We start from the raw sequence: 9,350 nt of genomic DNA, 5'->3' as shown, positions 1-9,350 counted from the left end.
GATTAACAGATAAGAACCAATTTATATATTCTATTTTCAATTAAAATAGCCACTATTTCACAAGTTAGCGTGTTTTAGTGCAATTTTATAATAATTAATCCTTTGATTCTCACTAAATGCATAAATAATATGCTTATTTGTAAATATTACCTACATATGTATATAAATTTAAAAAAATATAATTAAAATATCTTCCCCGAAAACAAAAAGGAAAATTATATTCCGTCTTAATATTTGAGTATATTTAGGTGATTAATATAAAATAACAAATAAATAACGAGTAAATCTTAAAATAATATATACTACTACAAATAACAGCATAATCTTTGTACATGTAACGTTAATAAGTCTTCTTTTATATTAGACAAAACTTGTTTACAAAGTTACGACACTTTACTTTAACTTCTCGTTTATTAATAAAATTTATTCAAACTCTATTTTCACACAACACATTTAACTACAAATACTATATTACTTTCAGCTGAAAAGTAAATTTAGAAGCTACTCTGAAGTGTTTTATCTATATTTACGTTTGAAATAATTATAGAAATAATTTTTCATAATTATTTCAAACGTAAATATAAAATGAATGTACATATATGTACATTCATTTTATACATATGATTTGAGATATTGAACTTTTGATGTGTTTAGCAATCCAGCCACAGTTCACATAAATTAAATATACAAGTGTAATTTGATTTTACCCATTGTACAATACTAATAAGAACATGTACAGAAATCTTTGCAAAATGGTCTGATAATCCAATAATGTGTTGCACGAAGACTGCAGTTTTCAATACTTCTGTGATATTTTAGAATGCAGTCAGTAATTAAATAAAATTGTTTAAAACTATAAATAAGATCACCATAGGCTTAACTATTAATAGGATAATTAAAAATAATAATAAAATACGTACACGTTTTCCACAGAGTACTATGTACTATACTCGTACTCGTATGTACATATGTACTTTCATTTGTGCAATAATCGTAGTAAAACGAACAAAAATATTCTCAGCCGCCCCCCTCCCTCCTTGAATTATTAACCTATTATCCAAATACAAATTTTTAAATTGACATCTAATTAAATAGAAAATAAATAAAGGTCCAAGCTTTTAAGACACGAATAAATACTATAAAAAATAACTATTTTAATCATAATACATGATCTACGTGTAGGTACATACATACATAATAACATTTATCATTTCTGTCGTATCTATGATAATCATATTATAAAGCATTAGAATAATCTTCGGACAAATTTATTATAAGTATTATGTATGTATGTATGTATATCACTACATTAGTCTTTCAAAAAAAAAGTTTACTTTAATTTTATTCTTTTTAAATTTCACATTTTGTATATATAAATACATACGTTCTGTATATTTTGAATAGTTATGACGTTTGTTTTTTGAATTAACATAAATTGCGAGAGTTATTACATATACCTATCACACAACGATTTTTACAGTCAAAGCATAGTTGCTTTGTATTTATGCGCTTTCAAAAACCTCAATATTATAATAACATTGCTCTGTATCCCTTAACAAAGTAATTCTTTACACGAATTGTGTACATGCATTCAGGTTCCTATGAAATATTTCTATTAATTTGTTCAAAGACCGAGCTTAAATTCACTTACATACAAATAATTAATGACGTGTTAATAATTATTATTTATTTAAAATATGTACTGTACATTTAAACTTGTGTATACTGCGTTGCAAACTAATGGAATTGACTTTGAAATAATCTACGCTGGTACGTGGAAGTAGTCTTTTCGTGTTGATCAAGTCTTTTCCGTGAAATGTTCCAAAGAAACATCAATACATATTAAATATGATCGAAGCATCTTAACGGAAAAGATTGCTTATAGCATAATACAAATCAAAAACATTATATTTTATGATAAGTTTGTATTTTATTTTATTGCGATCAAATTTATTTTTTAAAACGCTTTTATGATGGACACTGATAGGTGAGTGTAACAATTTGTAACTGTAATTGTAAACAATTTGAAGTATTAGCAGCACAGATATATTTCGATTTCAGTGATTCACTATAATTAATATAAGATCGAATCATAATGCATAACTCATCACTGCACAGATACATTTAAAATTACAATCACAATTAAAAATGAAGATTATCCTCTCAAATACAAATGTAAATTCCCCTTTCAAATACTAATTTATATTATGCATGCTTTTTATCTCAAATTTTTTTGTTTATTAATTACAGTATTTGTATATGTATATACATGCATAATTAAATTCCTCAATTTAAACGCAAACGAAAAAGTGATTTCAGCTTCAATACATTGATCAAAAAACGAATTATAGTTACTTATATTTGTACTAGCATTACTTCTCATTGTTAAAACTGTTAACACTTGATATGATTTCATAATTTGAAATGAAATCATAATTTGAATTACTTTATTAGTATAAATGGAATCCTACTTTAGAAAGTGATTGTGACTTTACAGTGATGAAAAAGAATTTTACAAATATTGTAGATATCTGGAAAAAATGTGATTTTTATGTGTAAAAATTATATCCAACTTGAAATTAAAAATACATAATTATTAATCACATAGTTGATATAATTTTACATTTGCAAATATTTTTTACGAATACTTTGTGATGTCATATCTCTGTAGAGTTTAAATTTAAATTTATTATAAAATATTTGCGCCTTGAATTCCATCACGCACATATGTAAGTTTGCTTTGTATAATACTACATTGTATTACTATGTACCTTATTTCATAAAGTTCCTTTTTTGAATAAGCACTTTGTATTTGGCTTTGTGATTTTCATTGCAACATTTCTGTGATTTGTTTTAATATAAATGCTCAAAAAAAAAAAAAAAAAGGATTAAGCATTCTACTTTCGAAACTTAACTCACTATTTTCAATAAAAATTAAAATAAACAACCAACTATGAATAATTTTAATGTATGTATTCCAGTGATTAAATTGTATACATAAATTTCAATATGTTAAAATTTCAAAATATACAATCTTTTCGATAAATAAAACATCCATACACTCTATGATTTATTTTACTGCAAATTTTAATCTTTCAATAGTTGTATTTTTTTGTAATATTTCCATCATCTCAGATATACCAGGTCCTTCATCCAAACCACTCAATATTTTTCTCAAATACTTCATGAACGCATTGAACTTTATGTCATTTTCGTTTGAGAATACTTTCAAAAAAGTTTTCAACTTGGTCCTCTCAAATGCATCATTTTCAAGATAAGACAACTCGGCACATAAAAGTGAAATAGCCTTTTTAAAAGAATCATCTATTTGTATATCTTCATTCGGAAGTACCCATAAAAATGCATATGATGGTGATATCAAATCGCGGACATGTATAAGCCTTCCAGCCGACCATTTTAAAACAGTTTCAACGTGTTCTTTAGACGCTTGAATGTTTTTGCCTCTATACTGAACATTCACTAAATTTTGAACATCTTTAATCAAAGCATCGAGGGTCTTTGGATTTTTCACTTGTTCAATCAGCTCAAGCCGGTTGCACTCAGTTAATATATCTGAATTCAATTTACTCGAGTGTGCATTAACACGATCAATATTAAACTAAAAAAAAAAAATATATATATATATACACATGATTAAATAAATTATAAGAATTAATATTATAAATAGTGATAAAACAATCACACAAATCTAACCTGGTCCACTAACTCCGGCAGTGTATAAGAAATAATACCATCACCGATGACTCTATTAAAACCACCCCCAGCAAAAGAAATATAATTAATTAGTGCACTAGGGAACATTCCCTTTTTACGGAATTCTTGAACACGAATATCTCCTTGACGTTTACTTAACTTAGAACCATCAGCATTCATAATAAGAGGTAAGTGACCAAACTGGGGTGGTTCCCACTGAAATGCTCTGAAATCACAATAAAATTATTTTTCATGTTTTGTTTTATTCTAAGAACAACATATGAATACATACTTATAGAGTAATATGTGTTTCGTTGTCGAAATTTGCCACTCCACCCCTCGTAGGACGTGTGATATTCGCATCAAATGATCGTCAACAACATTTGCCAAATGATATGTTGGATATCCATCAGACTTCATTATAACTGGATCACCTTCAGTGAGTGTAACGTCGTATGCAATAGAACCATATACCAAATCTTCAAAAGTAGAACAATCGGAAGATAGCTAATTTTTTTCAAAATATCAACATTCAACAATAAATTTTTATATTAAACATAAAACAATATGAAACTCAAGTTGAAACCTTAAATCGAATACAGTAAGATTGTCCATTGTTAATTTTATCGTTAATATCTTCTTGTGTTAATTTTCGACACTTATTATCATATTTTGGTATTTGCTGAGATCGCAAAGCTTCTCTTCTTAATAAATCCATTCGTTTGTCAGAACAAAAACATCTATATGCCGAGCCATTTTCTATCAATTTATCAACCATCTCTCTGTAATGTAATATATAAACAAAAAAAAATTCATATAGAAATTACAATTGTTTAAAATATGTCACATATACGTACTGATAGATGCTACATCTCTCACTCTGAATATATGGACCGTAGGTTCCTCCCTGCAAGGGACCCTCATCACATTTTATACCGGCCCATTCTAAGTCTTCAACGAGAGCCTCCAATGCACCATCTACTTTCCGTGATTGGTCCGTATCTTCAATTCTCAAAATCATCTTTCCATTATTAGACAGGGCAAACAAGTAATTATAAAGAGCTGTACGTAATCCTCCCAAATGAAGATAGCCCGTTGGACTCGGTGCAAACCTTACTCGAACAGGTTTTGTAACATAATTTCGGAACAAAATCCGTTGTGCAAAGGTACAAACAAATAAGCTTTGCTTCAACATTATGAAACAATCGGGATTCAAAAGTATAAAATAAACAATTTTAAAATATTTTCTTCACAATTTCTTATGTTAGTAAGCAGATATAATGTAAAAATAAAACCGACAACACCATAACCTGCATAATGTCAAAAGTGGTTTGACAGTTGGTCTACACTAGGAAATTCATAACCATGTCTAAGTATGATACGGAGGGTATGTCGATAAACGGACTACTAGTCATATGTGAACCAATCACAGGACAACCGGTCACTCTAGATCGGTCACACGTGATCACCCGTCACACTAAAACTGGTCACACCCTAAAATCGGTCATGAGAAAACTGGTTGATCGATTTTAGGGTGTGACCAGTTTTAGTGTGACGGGTGATCACGTGTGACCGATCTAGAGCGACCGGTTCACATTTGACTAGTAATCACTAGAGGTAGGATAGCCAAGGGGCCGCTCATTGTTCCATTGTTGTAAATCCTTTGTAAAAAAGGTTCGGCAAACCTTTAACAATGCATTTACAACATTTGAACAATACGCGGCACGTTTTCTGGCTCAGGCATTGCTAATATTTTGATTGTATTTTTCATTAAATTTCTTCACAAATGAAAGATAAATAAAATTTCTACAATTACAATTAATTTCTTCACAAATCAAGCATAAATACATACACATTTCCATATTTCTCTATGAACTTAATTTTCTAATGCATTCTAGGTTTGTTTACATAATATATTTATCAGACTCGATCAGTGATTCTTAGTTAAGTGCGGCCACTAGAGGATATTGCTGCGGCCACCAACGCTTTACAGAGTAACATTTCAAAAATTTATTTGTAAAATTATGAAATTGTTTGAATACATCTAGTAGTTGAAGTTACACAAAGATTCAACGAAATAGGAAAGTTTATAGGACTTGAAATAAGTAAATCCATTAATAAGAGCACATTTTATAGTTTATGTTTGGACGAAAGTAATGATGTGAGAAAAACCAACCAAATTTTAGTATTTGCAAGATATTTTGATGTTGAAAAAGGTGAATTTACTGAAAAATTTCTGTGCCACACTTCATTTAAAGACCGTCCGAATGCAATTAAAGAGGATTTAATCTATTTAAACGTATCGACGCATAACTTGTGCGCTGTAACTGCTGATGGAGCTGCGGTTATGAAGAGCGAAAGAAAGGGGTTTTAAATTTGTTTGACGAAGACTGTGAAAATAAAATATTTCGCATGCATTGTATTGTGCATCAAGAAGTGCTAGTTAGCAAAGCCGTAATTAAATGTATGGAAGATCTGGCATGAACAATAAAAAAAGTATTAAATGTAATCAATACCAGTAGTTAGTTGTCGAAGTTGTTTAAGTCTATATGTGAAATCAACAACGAAAAACAACATACCTATATTGCTCAACTACAACCACATTGATGGCTAAGCTTCGATTGTAGTTTTAAACGTCTTTGAGAATTATATCCGTTTTGGGTGAAATCCATAAAGATTTAAGTGAAAAGATTCAGTGATTATATAAAAATTTTATTCCTAAAGGATTTTTTGCCGCGTATTAGTTCGATAAACAACTGCAAAAGAGTAATAGACAAATTAAAAACACAGTGAAAAGCCTCGTGTTGGAAGTTGAAAATGTAAATTATTCTATTTTACCTTCTTTTGGCGATTTCATAATTAAAATTACAGACACAATTTCTAAATTAAAATGATAGCCTCAAGTAATAGTGTTTTCAATCTCTAAATCTGGAACATGATAAAAGGTCCGAAGAATTGAATTTTTTAAAAACTCTTTCGTAACTTCTGCTTTTCAAATAACAAATGAAAATTTCATAGGACTACAAACGACATCAACATTATTTTCAGTATTCAATTTGATTAACATTAAATGTGTTATTGGAAATGAGTCTTGACCAAGACTATTTAAATAATATCACGCTTGAAATATTTTGGTCGAAGTTATACGTGATGCTGAAAGTTTTAGAATTCATTGAGTGGGAAGTATGAATGTATAAGTATGGATAAGGTGAAAAAATAAGGCAACTGCTAAACATGAGAACGTTATTTTATTTTAACATAAATATGAAAATACATTTTGCTTAGAATATTTTGTTACAAAATAGACAGCATTTCAAAAAACAATTAATTTATTAGCATGTGTACACAATTAATTTGAATTTGTATGTTCTAGTAACAAGATATAAAATAACTGGAAAATAATTACAAATTTCAAATCTTTCAATAATATTAATTACTTACAAGTTAACAATAACATATCAATACATTTCATAAAATATATTACAACACGATTAGTCATGTAACGAGGAACATACAGCACAACAAACAGTAATTCAAATTTACTTAATTTTGGTTTTGTATATGATAATGGGCAACTAAATAACATTGAATTTTGAATTACATTTCTTTTGCTCTTAAAAATCAAATATAATTAGTTTGTTTTTGTCATCTGTATCAATTAGTACTAAATTTAATATTTACCAATGATTATGTAATACATAAAGCTGTCCATTTGTTTTACAGGCAAAATATTATGTATTCAATATTAAAAATTAAATTTACAGCGGTTCTTCTTTATAGCCGCTGGCAATGCCACTTCGACCCATTTGGGCTTTTTCGACAGTGGTTTCGCCTAGTTTTTGTTCCAACCCTTGCCATAACCGTTCACTCAAAGCATTGCCGATTTGTAGTTCGGTTATAGCCCATTCATCTCTTTTCACCACACTCTTACTTGAATCACTCACAAGATCCACTAAATCATCAACATCGGCATTATTTCTCATACCACCTGTTAACAAACTAACATCTGGATTATCAATATTGCCAAGCAATTCACAATAATTCTTTCCATTAATCAGCAGACTATTGAAGTCTGTGACGTAATCTGTTGAATATTGATCTCTAAGTTGGTTCAACGCAAGTTCTAATTCATAAGGATATGCGATCGGTTGTAAAAACTCTCGACACATGTACAAATCATTTTCAGGACAAGCGATCAAGACAAACACATCAATCTCGTAAACATTAGCCAATTTGGCAACATTCGGTTTTCCCACAGTCAAAACGAAACTTTTTTTATTGTTTAATCTAATTAAATCTCTAAGACGCGTAATGATAGATGTGAAATTTGCTATAGACAATGTACAAACTAATATACCTATGTTTTTCGCATCTTTACATTTTTCGATTACGTATCTTCTTCGCTTCAACCAAGTGCTTCGGGTATAAGGTTTCAGATTGTATGTAATAGGGTCCAAAATATGTATCTGTCTAGTTTTTACAGTTATAGCCAAATTAAAAACCGTCTGATCATCATCACCTATATAGACAATTTGACAATCGTCTAAAATGTTCAAATCTTGAATTTTAGAATCGGAATTTGTTATTTCCCGACCAAATATACCCGAGTCCGACTGTTTAAGATTAGTTTTCAATTTTGCAATGAAAATTGACGTATAACTTTTGAGGGAATCCGCGAGTATCGCTGCCACATTATCATAAGAGGTGTGATAAAAGATGATAGTATTGATTTTATCATCGGCAATCGTCAATATAGAATTAGAGGCCAAACCGATATCTAAAATAGATTTAGGGTGAACAAAAAATACATTTGAATTACAAGCTGACAGGCATGCATGGCCATAGTGCACTATGGCGTCGGCTTCAACATGTTTTGCCGATATTTCATCAATGCAACAATTCGAATACGTTGTATCGACAGCTATGTAAATCTGTTTGGTGGTGAGTTGTTTCACTCTCTCACACACAATGTGACTGTCACCGAGTAAAATATCCGGAAACTGCAGAGCCACTCTTTCAAACTTATTTGAAATGATCCATTGAGACGTTTTCAATATGTCATAAGTGTAGTCGAGATTGTCTGATTGTTCAGAAATGGATAAACGGTCCATGGAAATATCTACAAAAAAGACAATGGTGTTACAAATTTTGAGGTTAGATTTATTCGTCAATGTAAATAAACGAACGTTTGTAGTGCTTACAGCGTATGGAGATTTCGATGAACCGAAAGAGGCGTTGAATTCCTAGCAAATTTCTAGATATTTACGCATGTGATTGATGTCAAGACTGACATTCAAAGAAACATGCCGTTCGTCGGCCGAAATTCATGAGAAAGCGGCCATGACAAATATTTACGAAGAGCACCAAAACGTTTTACACAGTGTCGTTTTGACGATAATAAACTTCCAATATAAAAAATATAATTTATATAAATATACATATTTAAAATATGCCAAGACGGAGACGAGGAAGATTTGACGCAAGCGGCGACGAGTTCGGAAACGAGACGTCTCTTCTAAGCTCGGGGGGGGGGGGGATGTAACGCTGTATTCCTCGTTGTCCCTTCGGTTGGCAGCAATGCCAATAGTTGGGTTGGTATCAGGCTGTCGACCCCCACTCCCCGGACGTTGATTTCC

The 9,350-nt window shown here is 30.3% G+C and overlaps 2 protein-coding genes across 2 annotated transcripts; both read right to left on the bottom strand.

Moving 5' to 3' along the window:
• Window positions 1-1,915: 1,915 nt before the first annotated feature.
• On the bottom strand, window positions 1,916-5,320 carry GluRS-m (putative glutamate--tRNA ligase, mitochondrial). The gene is made up of 5 exons (XM_077426946.1): window positions 4,572-5,320; window positions 4,301-4,496; window positions 4,007-4,221; window positions 3,715-3,940; window positions 1,916-3,619 (listed from the first exon to the last, which is right to left on the bottom strand). Exons 1-5 carry the CDS (start codon window positions 4,907-4,909, stop codon window positions 3,071-3,073), a joined length of 1,524 nt encoding a protein of 507 aa, XP_077283072.1. The 5' UTR covers window positions 4,910-5,320; the 3' UTR covers window positions 1,916-3,070.
• A 1,621-nt stretch (window positions 5,321-6,941) lies between these two features.
• Dph2 (Diphthamide biosynthesis 2) lies at window positions 6,942-9,110 on the bottom strand. The gene is made up of 2 exons (XM_077446874.1): window positions 8,916-9,110; window positions 6,942-8,833 (listed from the first exon to the last, which is right to left on the bottom strand). The coding sequence occupies exon 2, from the start codon at window positions 8,823-8,825 to the stop codon at window positions 7,473-7,475; it is 1,353 nt and encodes a 450-aa protein (XP_077303000.1). The 5' UTR covers window positions 8,826-8,833; window positions 8,916-9,110; the 3' UTR covers window positions 6,942-7,472.
• Between the last annotated feature and the right edge of the window lie 240 nt (window positions 9,111-9,350).

Source organism: Arctopsyche grandis, chromosome 3 (genome assembly GCF_051622035.1).
Source record: "Arctopsyche grandis isolate Sample6627 chromosome 3, ASM5162203v2, whole genome shotgun sequence".
NCBI lineage: Eukaryota > Metazoa > Arthropoda > Insecta > Trichoptera > Hydropsychidae > Arctopsyche > Arctopsyche grandis.
The sequence above is the reverse complement of the archived record's forward strand: the minus strand, read 5'-3'. Positions and strand labels throughout refer to the sequence as shown.